Source organism: Ornithodoros turicata, chromosome 3, assembly GCF_037126465.1.
Source record: "Ornithodoros turicata isolate Travis chromosome 3, ASM3712646v1, whole genome shotgun sequence".
Taxonomy (NCBI): domain Eukaryota; kingdom Metazoa; phylum Arthropoda; class Arachnida; order Ixodida; family Argasidae; genus Ornithodoros; species Ornithodoros turicata.
In genome coordinates this window covers 22502553-22526606 of record NC_088203.1, presented here as the reverse complement: position 1 = coordinate 22526606, position 24054 = coordinate 22502553, and the positions used below count along the sequence as shown (strand labels likewise).

Sequence of the window (24054 nt, the reverse complement as noted above, 5' to 3'; positions counted from 1 at the left end):
GTAAAGACATCCGAAGTGGGCCCTCACAGAAGGCTTTTGAGAGAGAGCCTTTTCATAACTTCTTGTGGGAACTGTGTCAGCAACCCATCCGTAATCCTCGGTCCGGCCTTGAACAGACTGCTCGATCCCCCGAAATGACCTCCTATTTTGTCCTCAACTGGTTGTTCCCTTCCCTTCTGTTTGTATATATTTCTTGTATGTGAAGTAAAATTTTCAGCTGTGTTTGTGACTTCGTGTTGTGTCTGTCCCTTCGTGTTCCCTAGTCTCAGGTTTTTTACATTGTGCAACGTGGTGTTTCCAACTCTCCCTTTTGCCTCAGTGTCGATACTCTGAAGCGTAGCTTACTTAGCGACTCTACTTGCGGCAAATGCAGAAGCAACCTTCAACTAAAACATCTCACTCTGAAGTAAAATATAAATATGCTTCAATGAAGTTTTGTAGGTAGGCTAATGCGAGCATTAATTTTTAATCAAAGTAAGGCCTTTTATGGAGAAGTGTTTCACCATCGAAAAAAAAGAAAAAAAAAAGAAAGATATGATGTCATCAGTTGCAAACTCACATAACTTCGTCACACAACTTACTCTCCAGAGAGAATGCAGCACGGAAGGAGTATTCTACCATTTTGTCTAGAAATATTCTGACCATAAAATAAACACCACACGGGAGGGCCTAAAACGCAACTACCCTACACGCTACGAAGTGCCAACAGTCGGACAGTGCTCCGTTGCAGGTTCTCCTCATTCAATGGTTTCATCCCCGTTGGTTGGCTTTTATATCTACCCCCTCCTAGACAGTCAGAAAGAAAAACTAGTACGTGGTCACCCAACAAACTGGGCAACAAAATTGGGCAGTGAACACACTCCTGATTTGCTCCGTGTCGCACCAGAAAATGGCAGCCGACATCGCTGCAACGTGCACGTTCTAACCCCCAACACCAAATTGTCTACTACTTATCTTTGGACATTGCAGAAGTAGACATAACACCGCAAGCATGTTGCAAACTCACCGAGATGCGCTAATGGTGAACAGAGATTGTAGCTCGGTAGCCTTTGAACTGCTGTCGGCAACCTGGAAGTAATGATTCAGAATAGTGCAGAGACTTACAAATATGGACGGTGCTACAATCTTGGGAGAGCATTTGCAATGAGGCATGCCCCCATCACGGTGCTCCAGAGCACACCTTCATATGTGCAAAGCAGCAGCGTGCTACTTTGGCAGATGAAAGCAACAGGTTGCCTGGCATTTTCTCTATTTTACTCAATTCTACACAGGTTCCGAAACCCTAACAATGAATTACCGTATTTTCACGCGTATTAGCCGCACCGCAGATAAGTCGCAGGATTCGTTTTTAGATACATTTTGAAAACGTTTTTGCAGATAAGCCGCACTCGCAGATAAGCCGCGGGTAATACGACGCGACTGCTTTGTGCGCTAAAACAGTGATGCATAAACAAAATCAATAGAGACTCTCAACGCTCGTCGACGCCGTACTCCCTGCCAGCTGCACTGTTCCCGTACTGGTCCGCGACGTCGACGACTTTTAGTTTGAAGCCGCTGTCGTAGCTGAGCCTCCTCGTTCGAGCAATGCCTTACCTCTAACTGCCGTGCCCGTGTCCACGAATGCTGCTGCTCAGGTCAAATGAGAGCTGACGCTTAGCTGACCACGTCTTATCCCGATGTCAGGTGTATTGAACCCTTCCTGTGGGTCTGCCGACAAAGGAGACCGTAGGGAAGGCCACCAACCCTGTGGTCTACATTCCGGTGTAGGCATGATGTATAACAAAGGAGATCAGTTCTAGTGTGCTACTATGATCGGATTGTGCCCTTGTTGCGAGTTTCTTGTGGATTGACAAGTTAGCGGTGTTCCAGGAGATATTAATCACTGTCGCCCCTTTTGTTAAAGCTGCGTGGGGGAATGCATTCGGAAGGTCAGTCCACTCGAATGTGGACCCGCCCCTGTTCGGTATTGTTCGTGCACTGGCATGGCGGTCCTGTTCCGAAAAACATGAGGCACTGTCGGCCCTTTCGTTTAATCAGGGGTATGGGGAAAATACCAGGGAAAAATAGCCATCAGATAAGCCGCACCCGTGGATAAGCCGCAGAGCGTCCGCGAAACAGAAAAATCACGCATAAGCCGCGGCTAATACTGTATAAGTAGTAATTTTCGCGAGGACCTATTTTTCGCGAAATTCGCGAACGCCCTTTTTTCGCGAATTTAAAGTCCCGCGAAATATTCGAACCAATGACAGAAAAATACGTGAAAGAAATATGTAAGAAATTTAACCCAGGACGCTGGGGCAACCTATGTATACGGAGTTTCTTACGCTGTTACACTGCATTGTCTCGCAAAGTGTTGAGTTCGCCGCTGCAACTGGAAACTGTAGTCCCGCCTTCACGTATGAATCCCGCGCGGATGTAAGCCTCCCGTGATTCCGGTTCCTTGTAAGTCTGGATCATCCAGCAAGCTCGTATGCACCCTGCCACGCGTATCGACCTTTGGAAAAGTTGTCGCATCACTACCAAGTGCCAATCGCACCTGCTCGATGCGATGACAGAAATGACGGGAGACAGGGCAATTGGGCAATGGCACAGATACGAACAGAGTAGGACCCCTAATCGCATCCCTTGCAGTCAGAAGTGCTCAAAAGGAAGTCAAGTTGAACGAGTTACCCAGTTGTGATACCTTTTACTAGCTTCTTTCAGGAAGTTCAAGGTGGATGGCCTCTAAGATGCAGGGTGGACGCAGCGCGGCACCGCGAATTTAAGGTTCCGCAAATAATTGCCTGATCCTGGCTTCTCACAAATTCGCGAATTATTGAGCCCGCGAATTTAAGCACTTATACAGTACGCGTGAAAATACGGTACATGCTGTTTTGCAGTCCCACGTCACTAGTATATTGTATTGTAGTCCCAATTAGTTTTGTTCCGTATCAGAGTCAAACGGAAGTCTGCTCTCGTCACAGCAACATTGTCATTGCATGCCGAGTGTGAAAGAAGTGTCCGGCTTCTCCCCCTTTCCCAGTGAGCATTACTAGAGCCCGAAGTTTTAGGGTTCAATCCGATTCTTCCACGAATTTGCGCCTCGAATTGAAGGTTGCCTCTTCACTGCGAAACCCGATTTTTACCCGGCAAATTGCCCTCACGGAGACACCTGTGCGGTTCCACACACACATGTGTTTGGCAAAAAAAGTAATTACGTCTCCGTTTGTACCAAACCAGTACAGATAGATTGAGTAACTGAGCCAGATTCCTTCCCAAATTTAACATACTGAAAGTTTTTCCACCCGAATTCGCATGACTTTAGATCACATGTCTATTTACCAAATTTGTACCCCTCAAATCTGGAAAAAAATTATTTCCCGAAAACTTCGGGCTCTAAGTATCACTTGGCAACAACCCATGGTTAAGGGCCCAACTTTTCCACGACTCCGGGCAGGATTCAGGGTTTACGTATCCCCAAATCCGGGGTTTTAGTACATGAAATTTCATGGAACTATGAATCTCGATTTTGGAACACAATTTTGGTGCCGGAAATGGTTGTTCCTACGGCTCGTAGCATCCTTTCCGCACCACATAACCGGGAGGACAACAAACATGCACCACACATCTTGCATCCATCCGGCCTTTACTACTTCTGTTTTGTTCCCATCAGCGGTACCCTGTCCAGTGCATTCCTCATGGCTAGGCATGCCATGACTAAAGCATGACCTACTAGATTATAACGACCATGTTATAATTGGCAACCGCTGTGAGGAGGCCGTCCACACGATCCGCCATGGGTGCGAGATCTACATCATGATTGGACAAAGAAAATTTGAATTTTGAACACCCAGAAGCTGACCTACGACTATCGTAGCAGACGATAGCAACAGCTCCTATGAAAACGCATAGAATGATGATAATCAACTTTAGAATGAAACATCTTCCATGGGACATCCACCGCTTGTACAAAAATACTAAGGTAAGCTGAAGTACAAAGTATTGTAAAGTTGAGGAAGCAATAACGGGGCCGATGAGTAGCACCACCGCTAGCTTCCAAATGCAGCGATGGGAAAGGGTACGTAGCCATGGTCGTTATAATCTAGTAGGTCGTAGACTAAACGTTCTCACTCCGGGAAACAAAGGTTAGTATGGCAAGAAGTCTAGATTTTAAAAAAAATTTTATGATACAAATAAAACAGCGTAAAGTACCATGTGATGCTTAGCTACAACTGTATTTTGGACCTGTAGATACTGTACTTCTATGCCATGCAAGTTAAAAAAGATTTCGCTTTCATATATCGCCACGAGGCTTGACGCGTAGGTACATGCAGCTGAAAATTGCACAATTTGAGATTTGCCGCAGCAGAAAAACCAGGCTTTACCCTCGGTGCCCTGCGGTAAAAACAAGTATATGTACTATGGAGGTCCAGAAAACATACCTTGCCAAGATGATCTGTCACCATCGCTGTCACTCTCTTCCTATCTTGCTTCATGGCGTTCAATTGATGGTACACTGCTTCCATGGCAGAGTCCATTTTCTGAAATTCACAAAGGGAATTGGACTAAAAATAGTAGACCACGATACCTTCTCTAGGAGTTTGGTGAGGGAGCAGTTTTACTGAAAGACACTCATCGTGCTCCTGCTTTGCAGAATGCACCTAGGCATGGGCATTCCCAGGATTTTGTTCCAGGGGAGGGCAAAGAGCTCCCAAGCATAGCTGGGCGGCCTCACTCATGAGGACGCCTCACCCTCACCTCACGACGATGAGGTGAGGGTGAGTGAGGCCAGAACACGCTGAAAGTTCCTCATGAGGACAGTCGTAAGGCATTGTCCCTCATGAGGACAGTCGTGAGGCATTGTCCCTCATGAGGCCCACCGTGAGGGCCACCATGAGGCCAGTAGTCGTGAGGCCATCAATACGTGAGGGTACAACGTATTCCGTGAGGAGCCTCACAGATGAGGCCGTGAGGCTCTTTGTGAGGAGCCTCACCGATGAGGCCGTGAGGCCCTTTGTGAGGAACCTCGCAGTTGAGGCCGTGAGGCCCTTTGTGAGGAACCTCGCGGTTGAGGCCGTGAGGCCCTTTGTGAGGAACCTCACGGTTGAGGCCGTGAGGCCCTTTGTGAGGAACCTCACGGATGAGGCCGTGAGGCCTTTCGTGAGGAACCTCACGGATGAGGTCATGGGTCCATTCGTGAAGGGCCTCACGGATGAAGGGGAAGCCACTGTATCCCCTCGCTTGGGGAAGGTGTGCGGCAGATGACATCACTCTGCGCGAAGGGCCAATGGAAATTCGAAGATCTTCGAGGATCGCCATGTTCCGTTCTTAGGTTTCATTCCTCCATATACAGGGTGGTCCACCAACCATGATAGAAATTTATAGTAAAAGACGTTGGCCCCGGAGAGACATGCGGTCAATTGATTTTTTTTTCTGCCAATAACTTTTGCCACATATTGGTAACATTTCTATTTCATTTTAATTGACGGAAAGTTAATTTCTTGAATTGAACTCCGAAATTTTCCAAGGCAACCTGACGTTTTCTTTGTGGTAATGGGTTCCCTGTGGTTATTTTTCTCAGTATAGCACATAATCCCACTCGTAATGCAATGGCAATTGCCGAAATAAATTCATCGAAAATTTGTGGAGATGAGCCCTTGGCTCTGCCTTTTTTGACGGCTCTAAGTTTGAGCGCAAAGCTGCGAAGAAAGGAGGTTACATTGACACGCCACACGAGGGGGGAAAGGGTTACAAGCCTTACCCACGGAATAAACACCCGCGGTGAATGCAGGAATCAGAGCTAATCAGAGCTGCAAGCATAAGTACGAGTGGGGATTGAATGTATGGGCTGGGATTTATAACGGAGCCATTATTGGGCCAATCTTTTTCACGGGACCCCTAAATGCCAACCGCTACTGTAGCGAAATTTTAGATGCCGTGTTCAGTTTTATTGATGACCTGCCTCTTGCTGAACAGACCCGCGTGTGGTTTCAGCACGATGGGGCTCCACCTCACAGCGCGCGGCGTGCAGTACAGCTGCTCCGTCACATGTTCCGTGAGAAGTGGGCTGGCTAGAGTCACTAAATAAGCTACGCTTCAGCGTAGCTTATTTAGTGAATCTAGGGCTGGCCAATTTGGTCCAGTGTCATGGCCCGCAAGGTCTCCTGACTTAACGCCGATGGAACTCTGGGGTCGCATCAAAGAAGTATACAAAAGCGAACCACGATCGCCGGCTGACCAGCAGGGGAAAATCACTGCTTTCTGCTCGTGGCTTTACAGATCCGAAATAAAAAAGGGCCGTGGAAGATACAGTTCGGAGAGTCCACCTGTGCATTGCAGCAGATGGCGAACGCTTCGAACGCTTTTACGCTAATGACAACCTAATCAAAGTACACAGGAAGTGTGTTGAATGTAAAGAAATCCGTAGCATGTTGAAACAAACGAATTGAAAAAAGAAGAGATCTGACAGGCGTTCGCGCATACAACTCTCTCTCTCACACATACAGGTTCATGATAATAAAGTGGTGCAGAAAAACTACGAGACCGCTATCAGCAGTCATAGTGAAAACAGCCGCGTACGCACCTAACAGCAAACAAACACACTGAGCAAAACACGAATAAAGGAAAAAGAGCGCGACCCTGAAACTGACGTGGGCAAAGCAGATACCTGGCAGCGGAACGCTTCTGTGGGTTGGGTTTGTAACCCTTTCCCCCTCGAGTGGCGTGTCAATGTAACCTCCTTTCTTCGCAGCTTTGCGCTCAAACTTAGAGCCGTCAAAAAAGAGGCGGTGCCAAGGGCTCTCATTTCCACGGTTTTCGGCGAATTTATTTCGGCAATTGCCATTGCATTACGAGTGGGGTTATGCGCTATACTGAGTAAAATGACGTCGGGGAACCCATTTCCGCAAAGAATACGTTAGATTGCCTTGGGAAATTTCGGAGTTCAATTCAAGAAATTAACTTTCTGTTAATTGAAATGAAATAAAAATATTACAAATATGTGACAAAAGTTACTGGCAGAAAAAAATCCCTTCACCGCATGTCTCTCCAGGGCCTACGTTTTTTATTATGAATTTTTATCAGGGTTGGTGGACCACCCTGTATGAAGGCTACCATGAAGAATCTCACTCCAAAGGGGCATGCGACTTTTTCATAAGTGACCTTACAGATAAGTCATTACTCTCTTAGGCGGTCACGTTATGTTGTTGCATAAGATAAAACCCCGAGGATAGGGAACACGATTTCGAAGTCGTGTTTTGAGCGCCACACTACCTCTTGTGGATTCGTTTTTCTGCCTGTTTACTGGAATAGCAGCCTCGTTTGGAGAGGCCCTGTACCGCGTTTTCGAAAGCGCGTGCAGCTGCTTTCCCCCGCTAATTTCGAATGATTGCAACTGGACACACGCGTGCTGTGTCGTGCCAAAGGTGCCATGTGCGGCGTTTTTGTATTTTATTTTTAAACAAATGTTACCGCTGCTGGGAATGTAACGAGGCTTTCTTTTTATTTTGGCATCTCTTGTTCTTAACAGCATAAAGCTCAATATAAAGCAGCCTTTACCGGGCTCCCTAAAGTCTCTGCGACAGCAATAATGAAGGAAGTACTAAGGAAGGAACTAACAAAGCAGAACAAACAAATAACAATCAAAAAGATCTATGATGAAAAACCCGAGACTGGGGAAGAGACGAAAAACAGACGTTGAAATTGAGAGTTTGTGTGCGTCGTCTGTTTTTAGTCTTTTCCCCAGTCTCGGGTTTTTCATCATGGAGTTGTAAGAATTTTCAAAATCTTTCTTTGTCTCCTCAAAACGAAGCCAGGAAAACTGGAATCCCCGTGACTGTAGCGCGCCTTTGAAATGTAAAAGAAGGAGAAGAAAAAACAACAAAAAGGCACGACCTGATTCCAGGTGCGATTAAGTACCATCGTTGTGCCCAAACACTCCAGCTGTGAGGGTATCCTCCGATTCTGGCAGCAGCGTCATACGGTTCTGAGAATCGAGTACAGGATCTCTTCAAGCACTATTCCCCGCCACCACCCGATCATTTCCGTACGGTACATCTGCACTGTAGTATTTCGGGCTCCACTTTACTGATGCCAAACACTAACGTTAAACCTTACTGTGACAGTAACAACTGTCAGCATATTTATCCAAGCACAGCACGAAACCCTGTAAACAGTTTAATGCCGCGCAGTATCATTAGTACCAACTACCTACACAGTAGATAAACGCCGACGTCTCATGTGAACATGACGGAAAGTTCTTTTGAGGCTCACGTACGTGTCTCCCAGTGACTTGAAGACACATGAGGCCATGTGGGTCCTCATGGGGTGAAGGTACGTGAGGATGAGAACACGTGAGGCCATGTGGGTCCTCATTAGGCGAAAGTACGTGAGGCGCCCTGAGGACATGAGGGCCCTCATGAGGTGAGGGCACTTGAGGATGAGGACTCCTGAGGCCATGAAAGCCCTCATGAGGTGAGGACAAGTGAGGATGAGGACCCTCATGAGGTGAAGATACGTGAGGCCATGAGGGTCGGGAATAGCCTCATGAGGTGAAGGCATGTGAGGATGAGGATAGTGAGGCCTTTCGGGATCCCGATGCACTGAAGTGAGGTTCGTGAGGGAAAAAATTGAAATGGAATGTGAGGGTGAGGGCGACTGAGGTTAAGTTACTGGTGAGGAAAATTTGGTGAGGGTGAGTGAGGCTGATAAAGTCCGTGCTTCGTGAGGTGAGGATGAGTGAGGCCGCAGGAAAATGCCCACCTATGCTCCCAAGGAAAAGCAAAGGATGTAACAAAGACACTGGATAATAGGATGGCAACAATAGAAAACCTCCGATATGCAGGGGACCGGGTGGATAAGACAGATTGTTACGGTGACACCTGACCGTGACGACCTGAGAGTGTAAAGCGACAGCAGCCAGTGACCTTGCAGCTCCAAAGGGGGCCAAGACCCCCCTTGCCACCACCCCTCTGAATGCCCATGCACCTCAAGTAGGGCAATACTCTTGTATTGGGTTCTTATACTCACATAAAGAGTCTACCCTACCAATTACATCTCAAGAATCACATCAGTCATAACACACATTGTTGATCAAAGGACCTCCAACAGTGCACACAAAACTACCGTATAATCTCAGTTGATACTTAAAATGTCCAATGTATTTTCTATTCATGCCCAGACAACCAGTTCCATTTTTTAAAATCACGTGGCACTAGCAATAATGCTACTGCAGTAAGCGCGACGACCTCCCTGGTGATAATTTCCCACATTTATAATCTTTCCTCCCAGTCAATATCGCCAGAGAACAATGTTCGAGGCGAACGTTACCTGGTCAGCTTCTTTCATGAGCGTGCTCAACTGCTGTGCCTGCTGTTCACAAAGATTTGTTTCCTGAACAAGGGCAGAGCTCGTCTCCTCCATCTCGTGGCACATTGCATCGAGAAGGCTCGCTTCCTCCTCCCCGTAATGAGCGACAGTCTGTGTAATGCGGCCACACTGAAGGAAATAAATGAAACGTGATCTAACATAGGCGAAGCAAATTTTAAAAATACAGTTGACACCTGCACCACAATTAGGGGTGATGATATCATTCGCATTGTGACTTCTTTGTGACTCCTCCAAGTGCTGACCAGCATAAGTACGATGACTGAGCAACTGTGCAAAGTGCACAGAGTATGGCACTGGCATTTTTGGAGAAAAAAAGTAACGCCTCTCAAGTTAACGTCAACGTATCAGCAACGTATCAGCAACGTATCAGCAACGTATCAGCAACGTATCAGCAACATATCAGCAACATATCAGCAACATATCAGCAATGGTGACAATAGACAGTTACCAACATTTTCCTAAACATTCCGGCATTTTTCCTCGAAACGGCCAGTGCAGGTTAAACGTAGGTGGACTGAAGTAGGTACTCACAGCCTCTGTCACTTGGCCCACAAGGGATTCACAGAAGTCTTCCAGATGCTTCAGATCTGTTCGGGTTCCCTCGACTGTTGTGGAAATCGAAGTCTTTGTTTTCTCCACAGTCTCCTTGTTTTGTGCCTAAGTGGAAGAAACACATTTGGTGGTAAACAGAGGGGATTCATTACGTGCACCTAGCACTACACGAGCGACTTTTGATGGACCAACTGAACGTCTGAAACGAAAAGCAATAAGAAATACAGACGTTATCTTCATGGCGAGTTAATACACCAAGCAGTTCCTCATTTCAGTATTGTTTGTACGTGCAGTCTAATTAAAGTTCTCCTCACCTTTCATTTGGACTCGCAGGCAAACAAGAGTAAAATTTGGGGAAGCTCGCAAGACAGACCAATGTAAGTATAATATCTGCTTCTCCTCACAAAAGAAACGCAATTGCTTTTCTTTGTGAGATATTTGGTTCTAGTGGTCTCAGGAGCTTTCATATACTTTCATATATACACAGGGTGTTTCACCTAAAGTGATAAAAATTGTAGCTGGCGACGTACTCGCTGGAGGATTATGGGACGCTGCAATTACCTTCCGGAACCTTTTGCCGCCATTTAGGAAGGCTTTGTACAATTTTTAATTGAGGGAAATTTATTTTTTCAATCAAACCTCACTTTTTTTTTTTTTACAGAAATACGAAGATCTCCACTGATAACCACAGACCCAACAAACACTATGCACAGTGTAGCAACAAAAATAGCAAAAAAAAAAAATTTGTAAATGTGCTGCTATAGCCCCGCCTGCTTTATTATTGCAAAAAAAAAGGCTTTTAGAAAGACCCTTCAATTTTTCTTTTTTTTTTCAAAATTGAAGGGTCTTTCAGGACCTTTCAAGGTTAGCCACGTTGCCTGGGATGTAAAACACCGTTCATAGCCGAGACTTCAATCCTTCACAGAAAAATTTACAAGCTACGGGTATTACATGAAAGAATACATGACTGCACAGTAGTGATCTGTTCAGAAACATAAATACAATGCAGTGAGTTATTCATTACTTGTGCTTCTGGTTTCCGCCGCAGATTCCTATTGCAATCAGTTTGCAGTAGTGGTTAGTAAAAGTAAATTTGTACTAACAGCTGCACGAGAATAAGGAATACATGCAAAATCCATGGTGTTCAAGGGTTTCAAGAAATCAGTGGGAACCGTGAGCATCCCTTCCGATGAACTGGCAGAATCGTAGGCCATTCTGTCTGCCAATCAAACAAAGCAAGTCCGACAGCTATCCCCATCTCCCAACCCAATATCCGCAGGACTTCATAGGTCTAGCTTCCCACGTTGCAGGCTGGCCAATGTGCGGCAAGCCATCGGCCAGGGTACAAATCCGTGTCAACGAACAAGTGTGCTGGCCATCCACACCAGCAGCAGTCCAATGGTCAAATGTGATTCTGGGGAGTTCCGTAAATTTTTGTCCCAAGCCGTATCACCCACACATGAGGCATCAATGACCTGAAAACTTACAAGGCTGCCACTCTGTGCAGCAGTCATCTTGTCGAGGGCCTCTGCTGCTTGTTGCCTGGAGGTTGCACACACACTACTGTGAAGAGAGGCAGTTTCTTCCTCGCGGCTCCTGGTCTCCGAGGCAAACGTCTTCACTGCATGCCACTGTTCTTGAATGTTCTGCTGCAGAGCACCTGGTAGTTTTTTTAATAAAAAAATTATATTAGTAGCCAGAATTAGGTCAACCAAAATAGTTTTATATTCAGCATTAATGCTGCGAAACAACTACGGCTACAACCAGCGTACGGGTGCGGAAAGAAGGAGAGGAGAGCAGGAGGAGGAGTACGTACGAGCGACACAAAACAAATGTAATCAATGAATCAATGTTTCAGTTCAATTATGGACACACAGTATATGGCCCTCCTCGCTATGAGTAAACCAGACGCCCAAACAAACACTGGCAATGTTAATCTTTTTCTCCTCCTTGCAGTCTCCCAAAAACAAACAACCAAACAAAAAGATAAATGAAAGTGGAGCACTTTACAAGTAACAAGTACTGCTTACGACACGATTGCCTGCAATCAGGACGCCGTTATTTATCCTAAGCAAGAGACACGTGCAGCATATGGTCCACCTTTAAATACAACATTGGAACAACATTTTCAACGGCAATCAAGGAAATATGGGCTGCAGAACTACTGACAGGCTATTTCAGACAATGAGCAGTACAAGTTACTGCTAGAGCTGTGTGAATAGCAAAATTTCCGTTGCGAATAGTTTACGAATATTTCACTTACACTACGAATTGAATTCTAATGATCAGAACAGGCCCAATTCAAATAATTTCGAATACCTCATGGTGTAATATTTCGTGGTGTTGTGCTCATTCGATGTTTTGCTTCAAACATGTGAACCTTTTCACCCAGCATAATAACATATTGTGAGAGAAGGGTCCCTCTGTGTATGAGTACTGTATTGTGCATGAGTGCATTAATGATATGAACTGAACTGAGGGTTAGTCAACATGTTCCATGCAGCCTGCTTTGTGCGCATCTCCTCATTTCTACGTTTCCATTGTGAATGTCCTGTACTTTCTTATAGAAACTGCACATATTTCCATCTGTTACTGAACATAACTCTGAAAGTTGGGAGTACATTTACTGGAACATGCAGTGCCCAGAGTACAGTGTTGCCCATGAGCTCACAAACTTTGTAGACTTTAGTGACAGTATATCGTAAACAGCATAAAGCGGGCTTGCAGAATGGCTTGAATGGCAGAATGGCTTGAAAAAGACTCTTATGCAGCATTTAAAAGTTGCATACGCAATGAAATTGGAATTGCTCAGTGTAGGAGTTTCCCCAATCCCTCCCCTCATGATAACAAGACGAACATAGGTACTATTCCAAAAAGTTCTGGAGTAATCAATACACAACAGATGACCAATGCAATGAACAATTTATGAGTGATGCTGGCTATGCAAGATGGCCATCACGATAAAGGAGAATTAAGGAACCTACGGAGAGAGCCCACAATGTCGTCTAGGACCAGCTTCTGGGATGCTGTTCTTTCACTAATCTGTTGCCTCGTGGTTGCAAGCTTCCCTTCTAGCATATCACCCAAGCTCGACAGGTGGGATTTGTTCACCTCGTCAATCTCGGATTTCCTCCACAGCTTATGCTGCAGCAGGTCAATGTCTTTTGTTGTCGTTCTTGCAACGGCTACCAGCTGTAGAAAGGGGCAAAAGGTTGCAATTATTAATACAACCTGCCTGCAGCTCCTCCACAATGCACTTACAGTGGATGCGGTCTGTGACAGGGCAACCTCCGTCTGACTGTGCACTTTGACCAGATGCTGCTGTTCATTACGTTCTGTCTCTGTCTTCTGGAGAACCTGAAGGGAAGAAACTAAGTGAATCACCGCTCCCACCAAGAAAAAAAAACACAACGAGGCAGGTATCACGCACCACTTTAGTGCTGTTCAGTATGTCCCTGGTAACGTCAAGGTCTCGAGAGGTCTCGTTGAGGACCCTAGTCTTTTCCTCGACTTCCTTCTTTGTTGATGTAAACAACTCTGAAAGCTGCAGGTAAAATAATTTGGACCATGTCACAAGCTACGTGTTTACACATCCCTGTAGCTGCTGCTCGGTGGCACGAGCCAAAATGAAAGGTTGAGCCATGTCACATTGAAAGTTTGTACGTTGTGCCACAAGCGGATGAGTTGCGATGTACAAAGATTCTTTAAAACCTTTATCTGTGCAACGCAATGAACTGAGTAAGGTGTAACTAATAGTATTCACGCATGGTACATATAGTTTACTATGCCAAACCAAATACAGCATAAGTAGGACCTTTGTTTACAGCAGCATAATGGTGCTTCTTAAATGAGATGCTACAAGAAGTGGTTCGGCATAGGCTTTATTACTTCAGGTTTTCATGCAGAAACACCAACTGTTCAATGTGTTCAGGCAACAACGATTGCAGTCTTGTGGACACAGTAAGATATTTTTAGCTGGAACTGAACCAGTACCGAACTGATCTAACAACTTCAGTTACCGGTTCGGGGTACAGGTTTGGGATACTGGTTCGGTTCCGGTTGGTGTGTGATGGGGGGGTGTATTCGAGCGGTCTGCCTGCCTAGATTGGCGGCACGTTGCTCGGGGAAGGAGTCAAAGGGGGTCCTGTTGATCAAAAAACAGAAATAAATGCACAAAACACGTAACTAAGAAATCTCTTATCATTTTTAGTGGACCAATAATTTTGTAGCATACTAGAACCTCGAACCGGTTTACAGCCTGTGAACCGGTTAATTTAACCGATCCTTTATGGCCGAACCCAAAACAAACCGAAAAACGTTTCGGTTCGACGCTCTGGCTAGCGCTGTCGCGATCGGCTTCCCTGTTTTGAACGGGAAAGCGGTGAAAGTTCAAACAATTCCCAGTTTTGTTGTCAACATCGCTTTCAATGTCAAAAGAATGAACAAAGCAGCAGAATTTTCTGTAGTAACCATCCTTCATTGACACTTCGTAGTGTTGGGATCTAAGTTTTCCCATTGCCCCACATTGCCACCATGTGTCAACAACCTACCCAGATGGAAACTGCCTTCACGGGAGGGGGCGATACCAGTATTCTGAAACTGAGCCTGTAAACCTCGTTTTCATGCTATGAAGAAGGTTTGAAGCAAATGACACTGTGCCGCCTTCTTGGCCCCTTTTTTGATAGCAGTGAGGACATACAGTGAACCAGAGGAATGACAAGTGAGAGAGTAGGACTACTATCAGTGTAGGCTTCTGTAGTTGCCTCATCCATGCCACGTCAGTCACCGACGACATCTGGCGCCATTCGTTGCTGCTGAAGTTGTCGATGTTGTCATCTTCTGAAAGGTCCGGTGCAATTGCCTAACGCACCTCTAAGAGACGGGAAATCATCGTGCACTCGCGGTTCCATCCTGTGGGAAAGCCTTGGATTGGTTCCAGCGGTGCACATCCCATGTCTGTTAGTATTTTCCGAAAACACGATTGCGCTCGGGAGATGCGCTTGCAATATCCAACCACTGACCTTGCTCAGGCACGAATTTCATTAAATCCAGGTGACCCCCTTTTTAGCATCCTCAATGCAGAGCTGCAGTGTGTGGACAAAGCGAGGGATCACGACTTGCACTGTGCAACCACTGCAATGCAGTTTTGTTTATGAAGTTTATCCGTAAGCACAAAAACTGGCAGGTCTTCTGGAAGGTCCCGTTCCGCACAGACGCTCCGCAGAAAAACATGCAAATTGAAAGCTGTGTGTCCCTGGGTACACTCAGACAAGCCAAAGTGTAGTTGTGGGCAGTGAAATTCGCGTCCAATCCAGAACATCCTCTGCTGCGAGAAAGTCCAACCGTTTGTTGTAATGGAATAACACTCTGCGTCGCCCATGAAACAGCTGCGTAGATCGGACTTCACCCATGTAGTCCTGCTCGGAATGACACATTCTGGTGCAGCGGTCCAAATTAAGTCCAGAAACCCAAGTTCTTCAACAACAGAGTATGAATGAAGGCCTTTGGCAATGTACAGTGAAATTTTCTTTGCCAGGAGCTTCGCACGGACATTCGTGGCCTTCAGTTTCGTCTGGCCAGTTTCTGGCTTGCCTCTGTCCGAATTTCATTGCTTCTACAAACGACAGTTTTGCTTCATACAACTTGTAGGGAGCAGGATGGCATTTCAGATGACTGAGCAGAGGTGCAGTGGTTCCTTTCGGTGTTTTTAATGTTGTTTAACGTTAATGTTTGTTCGAAGAATTCCCACAAAATACTCGACGTTGTTGTCATGCTCATCCATGTCATGTTCCGCTAACTAGCGCCAATGCAACATGTGAAGTAAATATGAGTCTTCAATTTCAGTCTTGCGGATAACTTTTTTTCTTTCGGCCGGCAGACCGTGAGGCACTGGCAGGCCACATAACAGCGCCAGCTTTACCTGGACATGCCCCTGAGCAGATATTTTAAAAAAAGAAAAAGAAAGCACTAGATCTTTTGAACACTTTTTGAATATGACACGACTATTTGACCCATAAAACACTTCGAATTATCAATTATTCGAATCATTATCGAAATTTCCAATATTCGCACACCTCTACTAATTGGTAATGAGGTGGTGGGTTATTAAAGATTAAAACACTGCCATCCTTATTTGCACCATGTTTCCACCCGCTGGTCGAAAACACAAGTACCACCACTGTCAACTTGAAAGGAAGGCCGAGGGGGGCGTTTCAACCTCCAATTGCACTTCTGTGGTTTTTGACTCCATTGCACTTGCCATTGTAGGGCTGCTAATTTCTATGTTAGCTGCCATGTCATTGACCTACTGAGGGAAAACTAAGACTGCCAGTGGATGCACAGACAAGCAGCAGGCACTAAGCACATAAATTGCAGGCACTTACATGTTGCAGTTTCTCCGTCAGTGCAGCAAGCTGTTCACATTTCTCCACAATTTCTTGCGACTGAGTGTTCAGCTTTGTTTCCATGCTCCTGTACAGAACAGGCCATTAGAGTACGGCTGGCATTTCTGGTACGAATGGCACCTTTAACGGAGCATGGGAGTCACCCCCAAAATATCTTGTTTTTCGCTGCAGTGTCTTCTGCAACGAACAAAATGAGGTGCGAAATGTCCGGCGAAATGTCCTGCGAAAGAACGATGAGTGCAGGTAACGTACAGAGCACGCGCAAGGCTCTGATCGGCATACCATTAAAAAACCCTCTCCACGTGCAAAGAGCGCATCGGCGAATGAGAAGACGTCCTGACGTATCACGGGCCCCGGCACGTGACCAGCGACGTCAAACGCAAAGCTTAAACATGTATAAGTGGTTCGTGAGCCGAGAAGAAATTTTCTTAAAAAAAAGGCATTGAAGAGTTTCTATGTCACGGGTGGCTCGTGTCTCTCCGCGACTGCTTTCTCTGACTGCCTTTTGTAACTTTTATTGCGCAGTGACAATACATCATACAGCGAAAACATTTTGCAAGGTGACTCCCAGTGGACAGCTTCACAGATGAAGCTTAGATCAGGCTTATGCCTTTTGTACCTGGCCCACATTTCTGCGGAAATGGAAATAAATAAAATAAATAAGCGGGGTTTCGGGCCACGTTAAATGTCACTTCCGTGCTTCTTTAAACAGTTAACATGCAGCAGCAGTACAAAGAAAAGGGCACGATGCTGCATTGAAATGCCAGGAGTTTCAGTGCAGTGGACATGCATTAAGATTTTTCGTTTCAGAAAACATTGTTTTGCTATGGAACATGCAAACTTGAGGAAAAAGAATATATATAGTAGGTAAAAGGTGCCCAATGCAGAAATAAAATACAGCAGGTACTAGTTTCTGGAACACATCATGCCTAACTTATATGAAGTTAACGAGGTTCTAATGTGATGCCAATACCTGTAATTTTCTTCATCAACAAAGATGCCATTCTTTTCCCGAGAGGCCACCAGGTCTCTGCGCAGGCGTTCAATTTCTTCAGTGTATTCCTGTTGAGGAACAATTGGAATACTTTTCAATGAAGCAGATTTCAGTGTGTATGCTTTCACAAAACCGTAACCAAACCGTCACTAGCATTTGTTAGTCAGAAATGTAGAATCATATGAGTAGAGCCTGAGGTTTTCGGGAAGTATTTTTTTCTAAATTCGGGGGGTAAAAATCGGGTAACCAAACATATGCACTAAATTCATGCGAATTCGGGTGACAAAAACTTCCAGTATGCTAAATTCGGGGAGAAATCGGGCTCAGTTACTCAAACTAACTGTAGTGGTTTGGTACAAACGGTGACTAACTACATTTGCAGCCGAACAAGTACGTATGTGCATTCATACAGACGTCCCAGTGAGGGAAATTTGCCGGGTAAAGCTCGGGTTTCACCCTAAAGAGGGATCCTTTGATTGAGGATGCAAATTCGGGGAAGAATCGGGTAAAACCCTAAAACTTCGGGCTCTACATATGAGGGATGCAAGAATTATGAAGGGGAAATACACTGTATTCCATTTGCTCCCAACCCCTTTATTCCCAGGTCCCCCCCCCTCGCATCCAAGTCTGCATCCCTGGAACTGGTAGACATTTCATTCTGTGCCTTGGGGGGCACGGTTACAGAGAGTAAATGTGGCATTTCACAAAATGCTGCCAACAGTGTTTTCTAAAATGCAATAACTTCAGATACTGAACTAGTAGATAGCTATGACTAGCCTAGACTCTTCTGAAGACTTTCCCATTGTCTTAAAGCACAGTACATATAGCAAATTTTTGGGGTCTGTACGGGTAATTTTGGAAAAATTTGGAGGGTTTTTAAGGACCTACACGCACGTTTTAGGGAAATGTCTCTGGGCGCAGAACTGTGTCGTACGCATTAGAGCTACAGCTACGCAGACGTGCTAGGAATAATTAGCGCAAAATATCGATGCAAAATGACAACCCTCAGCAGTTTTCCCCCCCCCGACAGCTTTTTTCGAGGCTCTGCGCAAACCCAGAAATTTATAAGCAGTCAGCTGGCAGTCTCGTACGTCTAGAGCTTAAATCTTAAGGTCTGCTTACTGCAGTGTACTTACACCATACCTTCATCAAAGCCTAAATTTAGTAAAGACAAAAACTCAGAGCACCGATTGATTGCTTGCAGTAGAATAGCTTACCTTGATCAGTGCGCGCTTCGTCATCTTCTGGTTGATTTCCGGCCGGTTTGTGATGTTCTTGGCGCGATGGGCATAGTCGAGTGTGCTCAACGTCTCGTCGAGGTTGATCACTGCCGGCGAAATGGTTGCAATGATAGAAGTCTTTGTCCGGCCACCAAGGGAGTCTTGCAGAAGCCTTGTCAGTTTGCTTTCCCTGCAGGAGCAACAAATGTGCATCTTGGTCGTCAGTGCAGAAAACTGCTCCTCAGGAGGTTTGCTTAGTCCCCTCTTCTGGTCCACACTTTCTGGTTTGCACAATTCTTACGTCACGAATACTGTTTAGCATTTATTAAGTGATGTTGTCATTGAGAAACATGAGGCGAGATGGCAATTCATAACGAAGGCTACACATGGTAGAGCTCCGCACGGACCGACTCCAGCTGCAACTTAAGCCTTTCTACCGCAAATGAAATAAATTTACTTAACGGAAGAAGTGCAAGGGCGCAGGCGAGCTGGTACATGATATTACAATGGGAACCCAGAGACAGGGGAAAGAAAACACGAAACACACACGATCTCATGATCTCAGTGATCTGAGATCAGTGATCTGAGCGTTTTCTTTCCCCTGTCTCTGGGTTCCCATCGTATCATAAATTTACTTAAACTGTAGAACAGCACAACACAACAAAGTACAGGACACACACGGGCAAGTGGGTTATCGCAGCATGACAAGTTTTTGTGGAGGCAGGGAATGTTGTGGTCTCCTCCTTCCAATCGCTACCGCTCTCCCCAATCATTGAGGGCGTGACTGTGAAAGATACACAAAGAATCATGAGGAATGAGAAGTGGCTTTGAGAAGGTTCTAGACCAGGGGTCTCACGCTCAAACTTAGTCGCGGGCTGCAATGGCCTGGCCTACACCGCATGGGCCGCGGATAGGGAACGTACACAAAAACAGAATCCGATTTGGGAGTACAGTGCTGGACAAAAGTTTATGGAACGCGCGAGCGGTGTATTTTCTCCTTCGTGCGACACCCTAGCGGCGAGCGGAAGCGGGCCAGTTCACTCGTTCACAGGGATGGGCGAGTGCGCTGGTTGCGACACACTGAGGTGGTTTCGGAATCAGTTGAATGTGCCGGCGAAGTGTTTTGGATTGGTGTCACTACCGGCGCACTCCTTTCCTCCCTCTGAACGAATGAACGAGCCCGCTTCCGGCCGCCGCCAGGGTGTCGCACCGAGGAGAAAATACATCGCTCGCGCGTTCCGTAAACTTTTGTCCAGCACTGTACCACGTGGCGTAGCGGCAACTTTTCAAACTTTTTAATATGACACAGAACTCGTTCTCCAGGTGATACATGGATGCCGTTGGCTACAATCACATCGTCTAGAGGTGTAGCTCGAAGGTAATACGCAGTAGAACAGACAATATAGGCTTTATTGCAGCCAACGGCGCCTCCGAATAAACTAAACGCAAACAAGGTTAGAGGATGACATGCTCCTAATGATGCGCTGACGACACTTGAGGCCTCTTCTTCCTCAATAGATTCCCAAGGTCCACTTGTAGGCTGACCGCAGGGGCAATTCTCAACTGGGCTCGACGATGGTCATCAGACAGCCAGGACCTCAGCGTAGTCTCGTTGATATTTATCATTGAAAAGAACTGCTCGCGTACGCATGTGATTCCAAACATCGACAGAACACTGCTGACATCAGACATCAGGCAGGGAAACGATTTCTTGTCTACATATTTGTAGAACTAGGGAGCGCCGATTTCTTCAAATTTTTGTCGCAACGTGGAATTGCACTGGAGATCTATTAGTTCCATCTGGAGCTCAGGCTTAATGTCATCTGGAAGAACTGAAAGAGGTTGGCAAGCTGTTCAAACATCTCCTCGAGGATGTCAAAGTCATGAAACCTTGACACGAACTCAGGCCGCGCCACAGACACTGCCGACGAGTATGTGCGAAGCATTTCCTTGTTCTTGCCATCAACGGCTTTTAGACAAGTGGAAGAGATCCTCAAATGTTCGCTGTTTCTCCCGAAGTTCCAACTTTCTCACAAAACCTTTTACGCTGTCGTACACCTCTGCGATCAAGTGAGCTTTCCCCTGCAGGCCCATATTCAGAATGTTCAGGAGGTCAGTTATGTCGACGAGAAACGCCAAGTCACGCAACCACTCATTGTGAAGAAATTCCTCTATTTCATCTCCAAGATCGAAGAAACGTTGAAGTACTTTCCGCCTGCCCAGTTATCTGGCCTCTGTACGATAAGGCAGGTCTTTGTTTGTGGCACCCAAGTTTTGAAGGACATCGGCAAACACACGACGATTCAAGCCTCTCGACTGAACCAAGCTAACGGTCTCGACGTGCTTGAAGGAGATAAGAACTATCTGCAGGTTGTAGGTTGTGGTTGGTTACGGGTGTAGTAGGTGTAATATTGTTCTTCTACGCTTTGCAATTCTGTTTACAATTTATTGTTCAATACTTCTCCTTCGTAACGTGCGCAGCGTTAATACAAAAATACAAAACTTTTTTCGGATACGGGTGAGTAGACGTACCGCCATCCAGATACCTCTATCCACTGTTAAGCAATTTGAAGAACTGTGGCACCAAATCAGACGCCAACACGGAGGTACACATAATGTTCTGCTCTACACTCTTAAAGATGAACTTCACCACATAGCACGCACCTAGCCAACCATCATCCCGAATGACAACGTTATTGCCCCTGATTTGTTGAAAACGGGAGGCGGAGCCTATTTTGTAGCCATAATACCGTACATAATGTGTACATAATAGGCTCCGCCTCCCGTTGTCAACAAATCAGGAGCCAGAAAGTTGTCCTTGGGGATGATGGTTGGCTAGCAGCGTGCTATATGTGGTGAAGATACGGACCTATTGGATTCATCTACGCAAAAGGTGTACAGCCAACAAGCTCAAATCGCTGTTTGGAGCCGACATAGTCGGCGGGCTAGCTTGGTAGAGTTCATAGCTCCTTTAAACTTAACTATGTGGCAGCACAATGCCTCGTTATGTAAGATGCAGTGAGTTGTTGGAAGGTTCGTGGGCACGCCTTCCTCTGCAAGAGTTTCTTTAAGGCAGGCTACCGGTCCTGGATTGTGACCACACGTCACTCCCCGCCATTGTCCCATTCAGAGGAAGCAGGTCAAACAGTTTCTCGTATATGTCCAAGTCCTGTGCGACACTGCGGATGAACACCACACAATGAGCAATATCATTTACTATGTCCGTGGCATTGTGAAGTGCTAAGGAATATGCGCAAAAGTTCTTCAAAATATCATGCAGCTGCATTTCCAAATCTGCACCCATGTTCTCAATCCGCCGAGCGACAGTATATTTGCAGAAAGGCTAATGTCATCAAATGGACCTTTTGTAGTTGGGCACACCATTTCAGCTGTGCGAATGAAACAGTTCTTGATAAAAGGACCTTTTGTGAAGGGTTTTGACGCTTTTGCGATCAACGGCGACAGGGCGGAGCTTGCATCAATGGCGACCTCATATCGGTTTGTCTTGTTGCTGCCAATTTCAGTCACATTACCGCTTCTTCACGGATCTTACCCGTACATTCCGTGTACTGTCCTTTGTGAAGCGCTTCGTAACGACGTCTGAGATTGTACTCTTTCGGAACAGCAACAGTTTTTTGAAGCACAAGACATTCCGGGATGTTGTTTACATACGCGAACAGATACTTTACCTCCCAATGCTCTTAGAAGGTACGCTTCTCCTCCTCCTCTACCGTCCGCTTCAGATGTGGCTTCGAGCAGACCATACTTCCTTCACTTTTTTTGTAGTCGGTCGCAAAGACATGGAAACACTGCAGAGCACAAATCGACGTCCAACGGAGGCTCGATAGTTCAACACGTGATTATGGAAGAGATGTTTTGACACCTACAAGTTCCGAAACTATTCTGCTCTCCAACTACCTACAGAGGCGCTCACGTTGTCCTGAAGATGGCGGAGAAAAGAACTGTTGCCGATGAATAAATCTCCCTACTTCATGCCTTCTTCCAAGAGACACACTTCAAAAATTGTACAAATAAATAACGTAACTCGCGCGTGGTTTCCTGCTGTCTTCATTGTTTTCGTTCATGCCACTCCTGTGAGAGTACCTTATTCCTCTTCCCTTCTCGACATTCAATATCCTTCTCCACAGTAGTTTTACACATCAGAATTTGTCTGCTGTCACTATAATTCATCGAGTGCTTCTGCTGGGGTCCGCTAGGTGGCGAGCAGCCAGCTGGAGAGGCAAATAGAACGGCCTTGGGTCCTTCTCAGGAAGCGTTGAGTGGCCGCAACAGAGCTCCGGTGTATTGCAGCAAAGAGAGCTCCCGTGTGAAGTGTATTACTTTAAGTGGGTCTGTGAATGTAGTGAAGGGCTTTCCGCAGGCCCACGATTGCCCACAGAGTTTACTAGCCTCTTTTTTCTCTCTCTCTCTCACTGTGATTAAGTTTCCTCATCTTTCCTTTCTTTTTTCTCTCTCTTTCGTTGCAAGAGCCATGCAGGCCATGCAACGGAGGCCACGTGTTGGAGATCCCTGTTCTAGAGGGTCGAACCATGCACAGAATGCAGCATCCTTTGTTTGGTGCTGAAAATATATGCACAGGAATGATGCAAGCACGCGATCATATCGACTGATTGTCCGGCATTGTATGGAATTGGCTGCGCGACCGGGCCCAACCTGGGGTGCTGGCATATTTTGTCGGCCCAGAGCACACAGCAAAGAACTCTAAAGTACGACACAGTGGAAATGTCAAGTTAGGAATTAAGTTAGGAAGGAAAATGTGCAACAGCAAAGAAAAATTAAAGAAATAAGCGAAGAAATCAATTAAAAGGGAGTGTGGTCAATCACGGCACGAAATATCTGCGAGTGCTAGAAGTTATTGTTACTGTGAAAAGGCTGTCATACCCAAGAATACCCAATGTGCTGCTATTACATTGGATATTGTCGGGTAGTGCAGCCTTTGAAAAATAGGGTAAACCTGGTAATATTCAGTGGAAAATTTGATAATTTTAATTGGCATTTCTTTATGGAGAAAGGAGCTACTAAACTGTTCACCTTGCAGCTATACAGGAACAAAAACACTGCCCATGTAGAAGAAGTAAGAAGAACGCATAAACCCACCTGTATGGTACATGAGGTGCTTTATCAACAAGCGCCGTGATGACCCTGCCAAGGGTGAGCAGGCTCTGGTTGATGTTGCCTGAAAAAAGAAGATAAACTATTATGCAAAGGGCATGAACAGCTCTTGCATGATCACTGTAGGGAATGTGAAATATGAAGACACACATTTTGCTTCATCAATAGCAATATACTTCAATTAAACATTAAAAGTCAGGCACATCCAATAATGGGAACCTCCCACTAGTCACTAAATCTATGTTAAGGTGGAATCACTTCTGTGCAAGACAATAGAGAACGTTTGTTCATATAGCGCTCAGTAACGGCGTAAAATATCGTCAAAACAAAAGTACTGGCGTGTTCTCCTTGCTTTGCCCTTGTCAATGGCACATTTTGTAGAATT

General features: G+C 45.7%; 1 protein-coding gene across 1 annotated transcript in view; it reads right to left on the bottom strand.

Moving 5' to 3' along the window:
* Nucleotides 1-24054, bottom strand: part of LOC135388287 (kinesin-like protein KIF11) — a 37010-nt gene that overhangs the window by 8690 nt on the left and 4266 nt on the right. Inside the window, exons 7-18 of the mRNA XM_064617726.1 lie at nucleotides 23655-23733; nucleotides 18534-18726; nucleotides 17296-17384; nucleotides 16302-16389; nucleotides 13349-13462; nucleotides 13180-13275; nucleotides 12903-13110; nucleotides 11406-11578; nucleotides 9898-10023; nucleotides 9307-9474; nucleotides 4422-4520; nucleotides 1007-1068 (exon numbers count right to left, since the gene is read on the bottom strand). Of these exons, the coding sequence (XP_064473796.1) occupies nucleotides 1007-1068; nucleotides 4422-4520; nucleotides 9307-9474; nucleotides 9898-10023; nucleotides 11406-11578; nucleotides 12903-13110; nucleotides 13180-13275; nucleotides 13349-13462; nucleotides 16302-16389; nucleotides 17296-17384; nucleotides 18534-18726; nucleotides 23655-23733 (1495 nt within the window). The remainder of the gene's footprint in view (nucleotides 1-1006; nucleotides 1069-4421; nucleotides 4521-9306; nucleotides 9475-9897; nucleotides 10024-11405; nucleotides 11579-12902; nucleotides 13111-13179; nucleotides 13276-13348; nucleotides 13463-16301; nucleotides 16390-17295; nucleotides 17385-18533; nucleotides 18727-23654; nucleotides 23734-24054) is intronic.